Source organism: Acyrthosiphon pisum, chromosome A2, assembly GCF_005508785.2.
Source record: "Acyrthosiphon pisum isolate AL4f chromosome A2, pea_aphid_22Mar2018_4r6ur, whole genome shotgun sequence".
Lineage (NCBI taxonomy): Eukaryota > Metazoa > Arthropoda > Insecta > Hemiptera > Aphididae > Acyrthosiphon > Acyrthosiphon pisum.
Window position 1 is genome coordinate 100,298,049 of NC_042495.1, and position 17,370 is coordinate 100,315,418.

Genomic DNA, 17,370 nt, shown 5'->3' on the forward strand with positions numbered 1-17,370 from the left:
TCTTGTAAATGATTACGTTACGTTTTGAACGGGGGAATTTTCGTGGACTCGTGGCTTGCACTATGGAGGTTAACATTTTTTATAGGGAGTGATAAAAGAGAGATAAAGGGTTCGCGTCATACACAACGTGGACTCAGAACCAAAAGGGGCTAAATCGATTTTTTCGAAAATCCACTTTTTTGTATAAATGGGTTTATTGGTCAATGGTCTATAATCCAAGCTCACATCCAATTTTGTAGGTTCATTATTTAGGGAGTTATTCAGAACTAAAATGTGCTAAATCGATCTAATTTACACTTTTGTTATTTGTTGGCGATCTAAATATCACCTTTTGGTTCTTATTAATAGTGTTAAAACCAAAAGGTTCTATCTGCATGATAAAATAAATTAGTGATAACCAAAAAGTACTATCTCTTATTCATTGTATCAACCATACAATAATAATATGATGGTACAATATTATTAATTATTCCACATTTATCAGCAAAGCAAAGATTTCTATAAAAAAATTGTATATTATAAATTAATAAAGCATGGACTTACCCAGGACAAATTTTAGGGATGAGTGAGGGGATGGTTATGAAAATTAAAACCATACATAACTTTAATGTTTAATTATTTATAAGATTACATAATCTGAGAAACTGCGTGGGAGGGGGGGTTGTTGAACCCTTAACCCCTTCCCAAATTACTGCCTTGAAATAGGGATCTATAAATGAAAAGTCAATGTAACATTATTTATTATTTTGGGGTTGGTAATGTCTCAGTAAAAACATACATTTAATTCAGAACGAAATAGTTCTAATTAAGTGAAAACAATTATATTAACAACCAAAAGGTTCTATCTGAAGAACTTCTTACCGGACATTTTTTTAATTTTTGTTTTTCTTACGTTACGTTTTAATTTAAAAAAAAATAAATTACTATTGTTAACGCAGAACAACTTTGTGAATTTTTAGATGTGCCAATCATTAAAAACCATTCTTACGTAAAAAGATAATACAGTTTCAAGTGGAAAATAGTTTAAAATGGCTCTCCTGAAAAATTTGATATTTTGAGATAACACCTTTTGGTTTTGAGCCCACGACAACGGAGAGTAACATTTTTATAAAGACATAAGGATAAAAGAACATAGTAGGACTCGCGGCTTGCACGAATGATAATAAAAAAAGCTTGCGACGATTTGTGCCATAATAATATATTGGGTCGCGTTGACCGTTTGTAGCGAACTTAAGATTTTGGGCGGCCATATGTAGTGGTACGTGGGGGATAGCATTATCGATAATGTGATCGGGTAGTAACGATTATTATGTTATTATGTTGACTGGCAAAAATATTAGTGGAACGTAGGGCCCTAATGTCTTAAGAAACACCATCAATCAATAAACAATCTATATTTATAATATTATGTATTCTTAGTAATAACTACACATTCTGTTCACGAAGGTCTAAACAGCTTTTTTTTTAAATTTTTATTACCTATGTAATAATCATTAAAATCTAACTTTAACTACTATCCTCTCATTTATTTTTCTATTGTTAAACTTTTGATCACGCATATGACATCGAATTCCGACATGCCATATATGAACATTTAACTATAAGCTTATAGCTAATAGCTTATAGCTAGCTCTGCAATTAAATTGTTTATTATTATCTTGAATCTAACTTTATATAAATCATTTTAATTTATATACAAATTTAAAACTTACAAATACCTTATAATTTTGTTGAATATTTTTACTAACTAACCAGTCTCTAATTTAGTAAACATGACATTATGTCAGACAACCGTTTTTTAAACATATTTTGGTCATTTTAACTATATTTCTCTCTGATAGCAGATAAGTTTACCTAGGTTAGGATTTGGCTCAACTATAGACCTATAAACTAATAGAGAGCACTTAGATAGATAAGTCAGGGATACGATTACAGTGAGCAAAACAAGGACCAAAATAGTAAATTACAGAGTGACTTTACTGCCAAATAAACTTTGTTACAATAAAATATGCCAATTGTTTTACATCATTGGTTATATAATCACTGATTTGTGGTTACCAAACCTATGGTTCTATGGTAATAACCATATAGGTAATATGTTATATTATATATGATATTAATAGATAGGTAATCTATTAATATCATATATATATATATATTTATAAAGAAAATGGAGAAAAAATGAACTATTCTCTCTATGATTTACTACTTAATGTTCTTTCTTTCCTTGATCTCTCTGTTTTCTTTCTCAGTTATATGATCCCCTAGCATTATTGGCGGGTGGAGTGGAATCACTGTCCATTAGTTTATAGATCTATGGCCACAACGAACTATTGTAGTGTCTTATATGCATTGCTATCAGCTATTTTAAAATGCTACTTCTTTTCATATATGTTTAAAATTAAATAATGTTAGACCTTTTTACACATTTGAATAAATTTATAGAAACACTGACGATACGTTTTATTGTTCAAATGGACTGTGTATCGAATGGTCGTGGGTTTGTGATGGTCGTAAGGATTGTTCAGATGGTTCAGACGAGACTAAAGAGTTGTGTGCTCTATACGAATATGGAACCACGGGTAAAAAATAATTATTATACCTACCTATGAAATGTATTATAATTTATTTGTGTAAAAATTAATATATGCCAGAGCTACGCATATCAGTCTAATTATGGAACTACAAATATTACATCTAATATAATATTATCTAATGTTGTTTTAGATTGCGGTAGAGTTGAATCGTTCGACATTAGTGGAAAAGAACTTTTTGGAGTGGCACGTTGGAATGTTGGAATATATCGATTTGAAAATTTAAATTATATATTTTTATGTCATGGATCAATTATTGCTCCAAATGTAGTCATTTCTAGTAAAATCGTCGTACAATGTATTTGAGAAGAAATGAAAATTAATTAAATAACATTTTAGGGGCTGAATTTTTTTTTTCTCCCGATATGGTTACTACGAAAATATCAGTAACATATGGAAAACTCAAAGTTGCTGTGGGAAAATATCATTATAATTTTTCAAAAATTGACAATGAATATACTCAAATATTGAATGTAAGTTATTAATAATTGAAAGTCTACTAATAATTTGTATTATATGTAAAATATAAATTAAAACAATTTTAAAGGTGGAAACAATATACATAAAGGAAAGTTATAATGGAAAAGAAGGGTCATATGCTGAAGATATAGCTGTTATTGTGTTAGAAAATAAAGTTTTGATTACCAGTGATGTTTCACCTGTATGTATCGATTGGAATGGTAAATATATGGTACACAATGGAGATCTAGGAAAGGTAAGTTCATTTTACAATATATACCTAGAGTGTGTAGTTTTATTTAATACATAAAATAGATATTGAGATTGCTTGTCTGGTATAATTTATACATAGTGGGATGATGTAAGAATAAATTTCGAAAACGTCAAAAATTTGTTATGATGAACGTACAAATTAAAACTAATTTCATATTATTAAGCTATTCATTATTAAATATTTTTCCGTTGTAAAATAAACAAAATGGGCTACATTATACCTCTTTGCACATCTTTAATACATCGTATGAGTTCTGTAAGTATACTATTTTTATTAATTTCAAGGAATTATATTTGTAGCGCATTACTATACACTATTATTATTTCATATTCGATTAATTTCTAAAACTAAATATATTGATTAGTCAGACTTTCTTGAACTAATAGAACTCGTTATTTACCAACACATAAATAAAACGATATTAATATTATGCCTTTATTCTAATTGTTGATTATATAATATTCTAGCTGAATCCGTGTACTCCATTGCCCAATAATGTTCAACTCTTAAAATAATGATGATTTTTCAAGTACCATTTGAGTAATATAATCTTTCTTTAAAAAAAAATTAAGCAATCGGTCAAGTAGTTTCCGAGAACATTACCCATCAACCATCTAACCAACATAACCAACTCTATATGACTATATGACTCAAACTTTGTTCAATTCGTTATTTAATATTTGGTGTATAGTGTTCAAAACAGGGACTGGAACCTTTATGATTTTATCGGTTTCGGTTCTCAAAAACCGAAAATTTCGGTTTCGGGTCTGGTTTTGGTTTTCAAAAATATTGAATTTCGGTTTCGGTTTCGGTTAATACCGGTTTTAACTCTTATTATTTGACTTTTTTTTTATCAATAAAGTATTCTTTTATTCTACTATATAAAAAAATGAACATAATATTAATAACCTCTTTTTAGTGACAGGTATTTGTAATTAAGTGTAACTATTTCAGAATTTAGGTAATATTATAAAAAAATGAATTATTATAAAATAACTAGCTGATCCCGTGCACTTCGTTTCCCGGCAACTAATAATTATTATTATAATAGCTTCAAAACCCATGGCAACCATTTATAAACAAAAATTTCCATCGGAAATCTCGATATTTTGGTCACGCTATATTTTACCAGCGATATTTTGTCGGGGTACCCTGGTAGGCAATGTGCGAAAATTAGATTTTATGCATGCTTGTACTTATTATTAGGTACCTATTAACCAATAGCAACCAATAATAAATAAATACTATTTCTATTAATTGTTTATCTTATAACCAATAGCAACCATTTATAAACAAATATTTCCATCGTAAATCTGGAATTTCATGTTTGATCACTTCTTTTAATTGGTCGTAGCGTGATATTATGTAGCCTTAGCCTTCCTAGACTATCCAACACAAAAATAATTTTCCAATTCGAATCAGTAGTCCCTGAGATTAGCGCGTTCAAACAAACAAACTCTTCAGCTTTATAATTTTAGTATAGATATAAAAAAACAGAAAATTGAAACCTTTGACGTTATAATTTTCTTTATATACAGAAATGGATCCCTGTTACCCTTGGTTATCGCATCACGCGTGAACGGCTTGACCAATTTCACTAATTTTTTTTTCTGTTGTGTTCGTAATTGTCTGGGCAAGGATCTTATAAAAGAACATTTAGGAAAAGTAGGAAATCTGGATGGAAAAAAAATACTACAGTTGCACCATCTGTCTAGGAAGAAAAAAAATAATATATTTTTGTTTATTGTAAGGTTGCTATTTGTTATGATAGTTGATAGTGCTACTGCTATATTTTTGACATCTGAATTAAATACTTTTCTGGTGGATTTAGACAAATGCTATTATGATAAGAACCTCCTCCATGATATAATCTTTCATTAAAATAAAAAATTAAGACAAACGGTCGAGTAATTTCCGAGAACATTAGAATCAAAGGTTTCAATTTTAAGTTATATATATATAAATATATTAAATTTGTATTTATTTTCATCTAATTTTTTATACATACATGACATTTATACAAGTATTTTTTTTTTTTTTTTTTTTTTTTTATTGAGCTTGAGCCCTGCAATTTATGCCATTAGCTGTTTTTTTGTGGGTTTTTAGCGGTGTGAAAAATGGTAGAAAACATGTTTTATATGTGTGGCAAAGATTCTTTGCTAAAAATCCCGTGTGGTAACCCATCCGGGAACTAGCATCGCCGGCCGTTACATACACTCAGTACGTTTCCGCAGTTGAGTGCACTCACTGCACCACACCAAGCCACAATATACATGTATTTATACTTATTAAAATTACGTTAAATACATAAGAATGTTTCATATTCTTACAGATTTTCATTTTTGGAGAAGTGGTAAATGGGATAGAAAATTCTGTTTTATCAGAAAGATTTCTTCAACTCATCGATACCAGAAATTGTCAAAAAAATGTTTCAACCGAAAATAAACACTTACTGACTTTTGATAAGTTTTGTACGACTTATAATTCAAGTAATACACATTTAGATTCTAATCTAGTGATGAAAGTATTTATTTTACAGTGATTCATGAAGATGTGCTATTTCAGTTATTGACTTGGGAGGGGCTTTATATATTTAAATGAAATAGACTCGTGGGTGGCTCTGCCCCCCACACCCCGTGATAAAATATCTTTGAAATATATAACATTATTCCAATAGTAGGTATATTACATAATTTATGTGGCATCACTGTTAAATAAGTATCTTATTATCATCAATGATACCAGACCATCCTAACCTCAATAGGACACATAGGACTCATCATGTAACTCATATGTACAAAAATCATTATAAATTGTTGTCTTTAATAACAAAACTTAGTACATCAATTAATTAAACAACAATTATGAATTAACGTTACATGGCACAGTTGGTTGGATATAAATTTTTTTCATAAATTTTCATACATATAATAACTGTACGCTTACCTATTAGAAAAATGAAAAATAATTTTACTAAAACAAACTACAATATTTTCGTACTTTTATAATATATTATGTTATAATTGTAACCATCGATCTGAAATTGGAAATTTTTATAAAAAAAACATTATTATCGGGTATTGAACATATTCTAGACAAATTTTCATTTTCATTTTCATTTATCAGTTATCAGTTATTATATATTGTAATTACTAACTTGTAATACTATTATTAAACCTACGTTCTAAGGGTGGATCCGATTATCGACAGTGGGAAATCACGTGAATCGTTCTTTAAGAGGCCGTCACACCTGCATGTGCGTCTCCGTCTTACAAATGTACAACATAGCAAAAACTATTTTTCGCCCATATTTGTAGTAGAACCACCAAGATTTGCAATATCGGAAAAAAAATTTACAACAATTTTTTAACGCCAGTAAAAATAAAATTTGTTTGGGGTGGCAAATCACTTTGCACCCCGACTTTGTCGTATCGTCCCCAAACTAGTACCATATTTTTGCAAATTAATTACAACAATTTGCAATACCAAAAAAAAAAAATGTTCTACACATTTTTTACGCCAGGATGTGTACTTACTATATTTTTGTAAATTTTTGTTTTTTCTTTTTGAAATATCTTATGTAGAGGTTTGAAAGTTATTAAGCAGCTGTATAATTATTTTTTTTTTACGATTTGTTTCACTGCTGTAAATTATAGATGTAGGTTTATGGCTTGTACCAATCTATAAATAACATACTCTAAGTATATGGGTTACACACAATAATCTTAAATTCAATTTTAAAATTTATTTGATTTAAACATAGATTTTATAAAAAAAAAAAAACTTTAATTTAGTCTTTTCATGGGTACTTAACATAAAAACTTAACACAGCTTTGTATGATTTTTATCAAATGTTGAAAATCTATTGAACTTAATTTATATAATATAAAATAATTTTGTTTAAAATACTGTTTAAAATATTAGAAATAATAATTGCTAACTAATGATAATTAAAATATGACAAAAATTTTATAATTTTACAAAAAGTTACTTTAATATTAATCATGTTTTATATAAATCAGCATAATATGTGTTTTATCAAACTTGTTTTTTGCCTCGGTGAATTTATTGATTTTCCTTTGAATATCATTATGATTTTCCCAAGTTGTTCCTCTTTTTATGTAAGACACATACCTAGTGATCATTACCATATGCTATAACGCCATAGAAGTTAAATCTAAAAATATAATTCAAATATAATAATATAACTAAATATATTTATAATAATTCAGTATTTAATCATAACAGTTTAAATTCTTCGTCTTACTTATCTTGTATTATGAATCAGAAGCGTTGGTGGGAAATCTATTAATGAAATTCGTTCATTATCTCCAAGAAAATCAGTTTCCATAAAAATATGTTCTTGAAAAATTCTAGTAGTTTCGACATTTCCATTGCAATCATTTTCAACCCAATTAGTGTTCTATGTCAATGTATAGTTTAGTAATGAATCCTCGAGACTTTGTATACCATTTTCTAAACGAAGTATAATCGTAGCACTATTCCTTTCAATATTGAAGTATGGACAGTTATTATTAGAACAATGAACATATTCATAGCTGATGGAGCATTAAAAAATAATTTAGTTACTAAATGTAAAACATTACACCTTGCATCTATTAGTTTTAGTTCTGTTACTCCATCAACTTCTTTAAAAATGTCTTTTAATATTTGTAAATGCTCATTGCTCAATGTATATTTGTTTAGATGTTCCGTTGATAGCTAAAAGTTTACAAAATGTTAAAAAAATATTCCTGTTAGAATCCACAAAATCCTTATATAAAGGGTAATCAATATAAGCCATAGTGATTACTGCTGCTACTGCATCAAAATGGCATGTGTTATGGACCATATTTCTTTTGTTTGAGACTCGTAAACACATGGTCATGTTACCATTCAAAAGAAGTGAGTTTGACTGTGATCTTGTTTTTTTATTCAAAATCATTTCGATTTCTGGAGAAGGGCCCATATATTTAATCATTCTTTTTTCCTCATTCTTCTTTCTTTATTTAGTTGTTCTGACTTTATTAAGTGGCTCAATATCTTTATTTTCACCATGGCCTTTCCAATTTTCTACTACGTTCATTGCGTTATAATCAAATTTATCAAGGTTATCACTTAGTTCATCTTCAGATTCTGTTTCAAAATGGTGAATTTCTTTCTATACCCTATTGTTTATTCTTGTATCATTATCCTTACATACATTTGAGTCTCCAGATGCATTACCTAAGTAATTGTTAATGGCTTCAGTTATACTATATCCAGATCCAGTTTCGTAATTATCAATCTCGTTATTTTTTTTTTTTGTTGTATATTTTGTTAGTTCCATTATTTAAAATTGAGGTTTTGTTTACATACGTGTCAAAATCGTTATAACCTTCAGCTTTGGATTTGTAACTTTCGACTTTATCTTCTTCCAACTGTATGTTTATTTTATCCTCAGAATTAGTGCCCAATATTTAAAATTTATATTTAGGTTTTTTATTACTCCATCCAAAGATTTCAGAATTACAGCAAAGGATTGAAAATTTGAAACAAGGTTCCAAGTAAGCAGTTTTTTTCGTTACTAAGAAATCTAAAATATATATAGTTGCAGTTATTTTTTTCAGACATTTTAACTTCAAATTTGGTCAAAATTACATATTAACACAAACAATAACGATTTTTGTCATTTTATTGTGATTCGGTTCCAAAATGACCCAATTTTACACAGGTTTATATAATATTTTTCCAATATCATTGATAAATTAAGAATAATATTATAAATAATAGGTACTACATAATTCAACCTACCGCCTAATGTATTAATAATAAGTAATAACAATATACAATATCCTAGATTGGTCTCCGCTCAGAATCGTTTTTCGTATACAATTATATCATATTATAATTGAATTCAAATTTAATACCATCCATAACAGCGACCTTCCAGACACCTAATGTACAGCAGAGTGACATCCACTTACCCGCTTTTTTGTTTATTGTTTTTTATAATTATATGTATTAGTTTTCAACATACGTTATATTTTATTAAATAATATTAATTGTTAATCGTTATTATAAATTATGTTTATGACTTTATTTTCAACGACTATTTTTTCATATAACTAATTTTTATTCAACCAATCTTTTTTTATTTAATTAAGATTTTTTACTGAAATTAGATTTGTCATTAAATTAATATTTTTTAATTCAACATACATTTTTTATTTAAGTCAGCTTTTTTTTTCAAATAATATTTTTTTATCGACTCGATTTTCCATTTTATTTAGTCGAAATTTGAATTTAAAATATTATAGATATTTTAGATTTTTTGTTTAGGTACAGATGAACTATTTATAACAATTTTTGCTTTAAATTTTCAATCCTTAGTTATAAAAACTGAACCTTTTATAATTTTTTAATTACAATGATTGATAAATTTCGAGATTTTGATAAATTTTGTCGAAATTTGAACTTCAAATACTTATAAAAAAAAAATGTGTGCATATGCATTTTTAATATTTTCCAATTGCTATTGTACCAATATATCAGGAGCCTTGTATTCAATTTTTAAGCTTTTTTACCCAACAAATAAAATTGTATTGACATTCATAGAAAAAAAAACTAACGTAATTGTTAACTTAAAATGTCCGTAAAAAACTACCTAAAATGAGTTAAAATATTTAAAATGGCATGGTGTAAAGAAAATGGGAATATAATCATTCAGTCAAAATTGTATGTATCTACGGTCATTTGTATTAGAGTTACACCATAAACCAAAATCGGTTTTCTCAAAACTCGATTTTGCGTAAAAATTTCTGTTTTTCTTTAATAAAGGTGTTTTAAAAGTCCTAAAAGGTGGCGACAGACACAAAAATAAAAAATACACATATTATTTTAAAATCAATACATTTATCGCTCCGTTAATAATCTAAAAGATTAGTTGAATCAAAAAATCTAAGTTTAAAAATTGAACTTAGATTTTTCCAGGGTTGGGCGTTAACAAGTTAAAAGCAGGGATCGAAACCGGTTTAACCGGTTTTCCAAAAAAACGGTTAAAACCGCGGTTTTCTCATTTCTGAACACCGGAACTGGAACCGGAACCAAAAGCTTTGAAACACCGGTTAAAAAACCGTAACCGAAACCTAAGACCTTAAGAAACCGTTTTCAAAACCCAAACCGAAATCATAGAATTGAAAAACCGCTCTTGTACTGTTCTTGAAAAACGGATTAAAATTTAAAACTAATGTCGGTTTCTTTGAATTCCATAAAGTTAATTATATTATTTGTAATTCTACTATTTTTATACGAAGAAATTATTATGTTTGGATTTATTGATAAAAATCCCGATGCAGTTACTGAGTATTACAAAATATTAATATAATCTATATTATTACTAAACTTATGATTGAAAATACAAATAATATAGTGTGATGTTATTGTAATATACAATTAAATATTAATGTAATCGAATAATGATCTCAACCATAATATGGCAACATAATATTATGTCGAATGCAAAAGTAGGCATGAGGCACCTAAATTAGGTACAAAATATTCAAGTTAATAACACGAAATTAGTTCTAATGAACGTGTATTTGTTATATCGTATATTGTACACTAATTATACAAAGTAGCCATATTTCAGGGCTTTAGACTCGGCCCTTATAATAGTTAATAGATAATAAAAATCGAATCTACAGTAATTAGACAGGAAAATAAAATGGAAACTTTTAAAAACCGTTCCAAAAACCAAAACCGAAAATTTTCTAAAACCGTTCTTTAAACCGATAAAATATTTGAAAAACCTTTTTTAAAACCGAAACCAAAACCAAAAAATTTAAAAAACCGGTCTTAAAACCTAAACCAAAACCAGAAAATTTAGAAAACCGTTCTCAAGAACTAAAACCGTAACCGTTAAAATTTGAAACGGTTTCGATCCCTGGTTAAAAGGTTAACTTAACTAGTTACTTTTGGCTTTTCATTAACTTAACTGTTAAGTTACTAAATGTCTTTTTTAATTAACGTGAAATTAACGAGTTAATTTTTTTATTTCAAGAAGTAAGTTAAGTTAAGTTAATTTATTTTATTTTTAAATAATTATATTTCACTATTTCAGTCTATTTCGTTCTCATGTCAAAAAATATTTACCATGAATTATTTAAACTTTAAATTTTAAAGTAAAAAAATGTATATCATTCGAATCTAACTAAATATATGGAAATACTGTATAAACAGTATAGTCTATAATTTAGTTTATTTTGGAAAAAAATTAAGTACTTTAGCATAAGATAAACAAATTAACTTTTTTTAACTTAATAAAAAGTTAATCAAAAGTGTGTATTAACTTTTTACTTAACCAATTCCAATATTTTGTAACTCACCTGTAACTATATTTGTAACACACTTTTCAGAATTTGTAACTCATTCCTTCCTCAACATTTTTTTGATGGGGCGCCAACCTCGCGTAGCCCTTCGACATTGTCTTATCGACTCCGGACTAACGCCATTCGTTTGTAACTCATTTGTAACTATTTGTAACACACTTAGCAGAATTTGTAATATTTCTTCTATATTTTATCTAAGACCTAAATAAATTCTTAATTTTTTTTTTTTTATTGGATAACCCGCGGCAACATAGGTGATTGGGTGTGAGGATGGAACTGTAGGTTTTTTTAGATTGTTTAGGGGGAACATGTGTGTGTTGGGTTTGGCGGAATTTTTGATTGGGCGCCCGTAGGTATCTGCCATGCCCGGGTAGGGGATGGCGGCACTTGTTCTCCGGGCACCGTGACTTGCCCGAAGAAAAATGCCACCCGGTGTCCGGGAATCGAACCAGCGACGGCTGTGCCGCAACCGACGCCTTAGACCACTCGGCCACCTCATCCCCCTCTTAAATCTTAACAATCGTAATAAAATAATATGCAAAACTGGGCAAAAACGAATTTGTGCTGACGTTCTGTACAGTGTAATTATTTTATTATGTGACATCTAGATAATCAATAATAAGAATTTAAATTTGGTTATAGTTATTTAGAATTATAAAAAAATATTTAAATGAAGACGTATCTTTTATTATTTACTAACAAGAATCTATAGAATATAATTTAAACAGTATTATATTTTACACATGTCAGTCAGTTTATTATTTTTATGTTTGTTTGTTATCTTATCGCATTTTACATTTGTAGTAGTAATAGTAATAGTAATAGTAATAGTAATAGTACTAATAGTACTACGTCGTTTATACGTAGTAATAGTATTACGTAGACTATTTATATGTCTCGCACTCTCGCTGAGCGATAACAAAATAATAAAATACCGACGAGCGCGAGGGTGGGAAAGGTGTTTTTTTATAGTTCATTTATATTTTGTTTCTTTATTTATTATTGTGTCCAGATTTTTATAAATACATACATTATGCGTTAGTTAGACTAAGACAACAAATGCGGGTAAGATGTTTTCTTGAATAATAATAATTTTATTTCGGTACTTCCGCGTATTTCCGCGTACTTCCACGTATTTCCGCGTACTTCAATGTACCTACTTACGAGTATTTCCATGTACTTCCGCAGACTTTCATGTATTTTCATGTACTTCCAAAGTATTTCCTAATATTTGTACACCTACTTCCGCTTGTGGTTTACCCCCCACCAAAATTCCGATTTCGAAACTCTACTGAATCTATATGGTTAAGCGTTATATACTTATATATTATATAACAAAGGTAAAAATAATACGTAAACGTAATTATTAAAAAGGTCCTTTTAGCTTCTTTTGTTAGGATAGATATTTTGTTTATATTTTTATTTAAAAGAGTAGTACATACCTAAGTATAATTTTTTTATATTTTTAGAATAGCCACCTATAACTATAAATTGCCTTAAATTCATTACTTACTTACTCACATGTAAAAATATTCAAACAAATATCATATTATCCATTGTAAAGTAACTTACTATATTAAAGACAGATATTGAACAATTCTTAACTTATAAGTTATAAGTTATAACTATAATAATTTAGATAAAAATATCATCATATCAGATATATTGTTAAAAATTAAGGATTATACCTTCTTTAGGTTACACAAAAATTAAATCAAAAATTAATATGAAATTATTGTGGTCTGTTAATCGCCAATAAAGCTGTATAATTTAATAAATTAATTTTAATAATAGGTACTATTGTAATTTAAAATAGTTCTAACTTACCATTATAATTAGGATGTATTAAAATTAAATTAAAAACAACAACACAAAAACTATAATAAAGTACATAAGCAATTAAAAAACTGAATACAATTCACGAGCATGCGACTGCAGGAGGTCTGGACTGCAAATGAGAACAGAATTGTTTAATTTTAATTTAATAATATTTGTTATCATTCGTTAAAGTCTAGCCCTTAATATTATTTTTGTCAATAGAAATCTGCATATTATAATGTAGACGATGCGATTACATAAAAAATAGGAAAACTAAACGAAATACAGCACGCAAGTAACAACCCGTCAAAACAATGTGATAAGAAAAATACGTACAGTTGAAGCGTTATAATATTTTTTTTGCTGTTATATGTGTTGACAACACACACCGTTGTCAATGCTAAAAACTTGTAATCGTTTTACTATATTATAAAATACAAGACAATATTTTTTACAATTGGTTATTGAAACATTATCCTTTCTTGAACATTGAATGCCAGTATCAATGCGTCGTTGACGCGAGTGAACCATTTTGTATTGAATATTTTTTGGTGACTATAGTTCAAAACATTTGAAAGTTCTATCGGCCATTCATTACCGTATTGTCTCCAAATTTTACAATGGACGACTGGTGGCGACGGGCGTTGAAGGGGAAATCGCATTGACCACTTTCTGGTTAGGTTAGGTTAGGTACAATACATCAACGTTTAAAATAATAATAAAAAAGCAGCCAAGTGCGAGTCAGACTCGAACACGAAGAGCTCCGTAGCAGCAAGTAACATAAATAATAAGTCGTTTCGTTCGGCCGGCACGAACTTTGGCCTCACCATCAGGTCCAGCAGAAGTCGTATCTAATAATATAATAATATTAACCGCTCGGATAAGCACAATGAGGAACCTGCCCCCCACGCGCTCCGCACCCTGTACCGATCAAGCTACGCCCCGCGTGAATTATAATTATTATTTACTTATTTACTTTTTATTTATTAAAAAAAAACTACTTACTAGTCACTAGATCTTGTTCAAACCAATTTTCGGTGGAAGTTTGGATAGTAATGTACATCATATATTTTTTTAGTTTTATCATCCTCTTATTTTAGAAGTTATGGGGGGGGGGGCACACATTTTACCACTTTAGAAGTGTCTCTCGCGCAAACTATTCAGTTTATAAAAAAAATATATTAGAAATCTGTCAATCTGTCAATTGAAGACCTATCCATAGATACCCACACGTATGGGTTAAATGAAAAAAAATTTTGAGTTTCATTTCTAAGGATAAATTCGGAGTGCTCTAACGTGAACTTGGCACCCAAAACATATGTCATTGTAGGAGTTGTAAAACTATGTTGCACATTTTTTTTCCGGTGTTGCAAATTGTTGCAATTATTTTGCAAAAATATGGCACTAGTTTGGGGACGATACGACAAAGTCGGGGTGCCAATTTCACTGTTCTCTTCAGGAGTCCATTCATTTGCTAGGGAATCTTCTCCAATTTCAAATATTCTCCAATTTTGCAAAGAATGTCACAATTATAAAAAGAATGTCTTTAAATAGTAATAACAAATAATCACTCACACCACCCTCTTCTTTTATGGTTTTTAAGTTGAAGTATTTATTACTTTAATATTATGTGTAATGTTATTTCTTAAACACTAAATTATAAAAAGTTGAATAGCATTCATATAAAAATAAATAATTTATGTAATGGATTTACGCCTAGTACCTACTATTTTATATACCCAACAATAAAAATATGTTTATTTTGTATCATAATATGATACATATTATGTATAAAAGAATATACTTTTTTCAGGAAAAGGAGCAGATTTCGCAGATAGTGGAGCAGGCATAAGCTTTTTACACTCTAATTCTTATTTTTTAACCGGGATGCTGAATATGAGGATTGCATATCCAAACAGTGCAATCGCAGGTTTTTTAGACATCAGATTCTATGTTCAATGGATTCGTGGAATTTTAAACAAACATGTACGTAAAATATATTTGTTTGTTGGTACCAACCAGGGCTTGAAACCGTTTCCGAGGAAATGGGTAACCGGGTCCTATAGGACCCGGAAAATTTTTCAAAACCGGTTACAGGTTTTCGGGGTTTTTAGAATATTAGTGGTAATTGATTACCGGTTACCAAAATGATCTCTAAAAATGTGGTTACCGGTTATCGGTTTGGGAGCGGTTTTAATTCTTCGAGATTACCAGTAGCCGCTCATTGCACGTGCTCCATCATAACCTTGTTAAAAAAAAAAGTAATAATAACATAATAAATAAACCAGAAAACTACAGTAGCACAAACATAGTCAAGTATTCAGGTTTACCTTGGCCTCTCATATAAGCCAGGTTTATACCAATGTCCTTCATTGTAGTTAATAACGTATTTGCAAGCCCTTTCCCGGTAACGTTTACTACAGGAACAAAGCATACAAAGTCTTCTCTAATTACATATTCACCATCACACTTATCGACATATCGAAAACACATAGAAAATTGCTCTATGCCGCTTATATCAGTGCTTTCGTCGGAAATCACAGTAAAAAATCTTGATTTGTTAATTCGTTGCACATTATTGTTGCGTGCACCCGACTTACAGGAGATAGTGACAGGATGGGATTATGGTAGTAGCCTCAAAATGATCAACAGTGTGTAGTTGATGTATTATTTATTTGAAATTGTAAAAATAATGAACAAGTTGAATTTAAACACTATTAGATTATTCAAATTGACTAAGAAAAACCAGTGTCTTAGAAAATAAGCGATTGCTCGAATATTCTCTAAGTCCCGTAATACGTCGTCAACGAAAATAATCTAAGTCGTAATACAAGAATATGTTAATCAATAATGAAGAGGTACAGGGGTGTGTACGTACGGTTGGTGAAATCACGTCTGAATACTGGTCATTCCCAGGGCTCCTATATAGTCCTATCCCCCTCTCTTACCAGATCCTTGGCCGACTACGTCGTTGGTTCTCACAGTCCAGGGGGCCTTCTACAAGATTTACCTTTGGTCGGTGCGGGGTGTCGTAAAATGACCAAGTATACCCGCAGCCGTCTTGTCATAGTGCCAATAACTGATTCGTAGAATCTACTGCGCTCCGAGGAGGTCTCACAGATATCTCATGGTTCGGGTTTGTTTTCTGGCCGTTGGCAGACGCCGAGACTGTTGCTTACGTTTATAGTATTGCTCCCCCAAGGTTTTATGTACAGCGGTGACATCATCTAACTATTTACGTGTTACCATAGGACATCGATGCTGTGTATTATGACTATGTGTAGGGGCGGAGTAGAGGGGTCCGTACGTAGCAATATTGTGGCTGTGATTAACTTTCCTACTGTATCAATAATTTCATTTTGAATGCGATGGCTTGTGTACATTGCATTAGCACTCGCAGTTTTGAAATGATTGTCCAAAGCATGATCACCGCTTTCAATAGCAAATTGAAGTAACGCTCGGAAATTTCCATCGTTTTCTTTTGGCATGTCTATTAATAAATTACCATCATCACGATGACCTCGCATTTCAATACCCTGTCTACCGCAAAACAAAATGGCTAGGATGATAGGAATCAATTTTTGTCTATTTTCAAGTTGTTGTTGTTTTCTTCCCTTGTCGATTATAGTGATCACGTAATTTTTTTTATTTTCGTAAACCAATTTGAAATTTTGACCATCTTCCACAGCATCTTTATGATATTTTTTTCGTTTGATGTTTTCTGAACTTTTCAAGTGCTTTTTTCCAATCTTTAAACGCAGTTTCAACAAAAAAATTCGGACGTTCATGACCTCCTTTACCAATAGATTTTAAACAAATGATACGCAATATCGGCATTGTGTTCCATATTCTTTGG

The 17,370-nt window shown here is 29.7% G+C and overlaps 2 protein-coding genes across 11 annotated transcripts in view; one reads left to right on the forward strand and one right to left on the reverse strand.

Annotated features, from left to right (window-relative positions):
* The window catches only part of LOC100574854, a 276,000-nt gene that overhangs the window by 35,974 nt on the left and 222,656 nt on the right, over positions 1 to 17,370 (reverse strand). The window lies entirely within an intron of this gene.
* Positions 2,154 to 17,370, forward strand: part of LOC115033032 (limulus clotting factor C-like) — a 31,088-nt gene continuing 15,871 nt past the window's right edge. The window contains exons 1-6 of one of the 6 annotated variants that reach the window (XR_003839399.1): positions 2,154 to 2,582; positions 2,728 to 2,861; positions 2,934 to 3,067; positions 3,142 to 3,309; positions 5,660 to 5,816; positions 15,328 to 15,500. Coding sequence is in view for 4 of the 6 variants with exons in the window: in XM_029489199.1 (XP_029345059.1) it covers positions 2,834 to 2,861; positions 2,934 to 3,067; positions 3,142 to 3,309; positions 5,660 to 5,816; positions 15,328 to 15,500 (660 nt within the window). In the remaining 2 variants the exon portion in view is untranslated. Of the gene's footprint in view, positions 2,583 to 2,727; positions 2,875 to 2,933; positions 3,068 to 3,141; positions 3,310 to 3,405; positions 3,583 to 5,659; positions 5,817 to 15,327; positions 15,501 to 17,370 lie in introns of those variants that run through there. The other 5 variants (XR_003839398.1, XM_029489199.1, XM_029489200.1 and 2 more) reach the window with 5 other exon arrangements.